Below are 2,012 nucleotides of genomic sequence, written 5' to 3'. Positions count from 1 at the left end.
GCCCATGATTCTCTCTCTCTCTCTCTCTCTCTCTCTCTCTCTCTCTCTCTCTCTCTCTCTCTCACACTCTCTCTCTCTCTCTCTCTCTCTCTCTCTCTCTCTCTCTCTCTCTCTCTCTCTCTATTTCTCTCTCTCCCCCCTCCCCCTCGTTTGTCCTTCTTTTGTCCATCCCACCGACCTGTAGACCATGATTCTCTCTCTCTCTCTCTCTGTCTCTCTCTCTCTCTCTCTCTCTCTCTCTCTCTCTCTCTCTCTCTGTCTCTCTCCCTCTCTCTCTACCCCTCCCCTCGTTTGTCCTTCTTCTTTTCATCCCACCGACCTGTAGACCATGGTTATCCCTCAGCACCCACACCGCGGCGTGGAGACGAATATTCTCTTCTCTCAATCTCGTGTCTTCCATCTCAGCCTCCTCGGTATCAGAGTACCGCACTGCCCCACCGGGAAACCGGTCGTGAAGAGATTGAAGAGCATCTGAGAGAACAATATTATTTCATTACTATTATTAAACATAATGTTATATGTGAGACAGCGTGGTGGAATCAGGCTCTCGTCAATTTTTGGGCATGTAGAGTTTTTGGTATCATCTTAAAGCTTGTTCACTAATCTTTATTTGGATGAAAAAATATCCATTTATCTTGAATACAAGTCAAGATATTTGCGAAAGAAGGAGGTGAGGTCATCGGTTTTCAGAGGTAAAATTAGTGAGAAAATGGCAGCCAAAGATTGGTTTTTTCCATAGCTTAAGAGTCGTGGTAAAATTAGGCGTTTGTTAAAAAAGAAAATAACGAAATCAAAGAAACCGTCATGGTCCCGCCCGTCGTGCAATTTTTTTCTTTTTTTTTCATGTCCACCTACAAAAACACATTTCTGTGTAGATTTTATTGAAAATATTTGATTAAAATCACACAACGTTTTTTTTAAACGTAAATCTTGCAGTTTCCAAGAACACTTAATTAAGCTTTATAAGTGACCAAATTTGGCGGCCATTTCTCGCCTTATCTTACCTTAAGCGTACTTAAAGTGCCGTAACAAAAAATATTCCTACACACACATACACACACATACACGCGTGCACGTGCACACACACACACACACACACACACACACACACACACACACACACACACATGCACACACACACACACACAAAATCACTCACAAACCCCCCAAAAACCAAAAGCACAAACACAAAACAAATCAAAACAACAACAACAAAAAACCCACTGACATGCTCACGCTCACACTCACAAACATAAACAAACACATATCCCCCCCCCCCCCCAAATCCCCCTCCAAAAAAACCCTCGACGACTCACTCACCGGGAAAAGCCCGAAGATACTCTGAGTTGGACAGGCCAAAGATGAGGTTGATGGCCGACTGACAAGACAGGCTGACGTCACTCCGGAGGAGCGTCAAGCACAAAGACAAAGATAAACACACTCACAAATGCACAAACATGCAGACCAACAAATAAATTTTCCCCAAAATTATCGACGACCCACTCACCGGGAAAGGCCCGAAGATACTCGGACAGTTGGACAGGCCAAAGATGAGGCACAAAGACAAACACAGAGACATAAATAAACACGAACACAAACAAACATACACACAAAACAGAACACAAATATTTCCCCAATAAGTCACGACGAATCACTCACCGGGAAAAGCCCGGAGATACTCCGAGTTGGACAGGCCAAAGATGAGGTTGATGGCCGACTGGCAGGACAGGCTGACGTCCATTTGCAATAGAACGTATCCTAATTGGACAGCCCAAAGATGAGGTTGATTGCGCGGACTCTCCAGGGCTTCTTCGGAAAACTGGGACGACAGCGCGCGCTTCGTGAGTCGCCGTCTGTTGTCTCGGCTGGACTATAGTAAGGGGTGGGGGTGGGGGGGGGGAGTAGAAATACAGTCGAAATGGTCCTAGACGGCTACCCGTTGTTGTCGAGGAGAAAAGTGGGTGTTTTAGACAGATAGACGTATTAGACAGTGGCATTATATTTTTACCCCC

The 2,012-nt window shown here is 45.2% G+C and overlaps 1 protein-coding gene and 1 long non-coding RNA gene across 2 annotated transcripts in view; both read right to left on the bottom strand.

Moving 5' to 3' along the window:
• The window catches only part of LOC101852509, a 7,966-nt gene extending 6,225 nt beyond the window's left edge, over nucleotides 1-1,741 (bottom strand). The window contains exons 1-2 of the mRNA XM_005108844.1: nucleotides 1,660-1,741; nucleotides 320-471 (exon numbers count right to left, since the gene is read on the bottom strand). Coding sequence (XP_005108901.1) covers nucleotides 320-471; nucleotides 1,660-1,741 — 234 coding nt within the window. The remainder of the gene's footprint in view (nucleotides 1-319; nucleotides 472-1,659) is intronic.
• A 68-nt stretch (nucleotides 1,742-1,809) lies between these two features.
• Nucleotides 1,810-2,012, bottom strand: part of LOC101851076 — a 2,630-nt gene continuing 2,427 nt past the window's right edge. Inside the window, exon 3 of the long non-coding RNA XR_001185281.1 lies at nucleotides 1,810-1,870. This is a non-coding gene — a long non-coding RNA (uncharacterized LOC101851076). The remainder of the gene's footprint in view (nucleotides 1,871-2,012) is intronic.

Source organism: Aplysia californica, unplaced genomic scaffold (genome assembly GCF_000002075.1).
Source record: "Aplysia californica isolate F4 #8 unplaced genomic scaffold, AplCal3.0 scaffold00726, whole genome shotgun sequence".
Lineage (NCBI taxonomy): Eukaryota > Metazoa > Mollusca > Gastropoda > Aplysiida > Aplysiidae > Aplysia > Aplysia californica.
The sequence above is the reverse complement of the archived record's forward strand: the minus strand, read 5'-3'. Positions and strand labels throughout refer to the sequence as shown.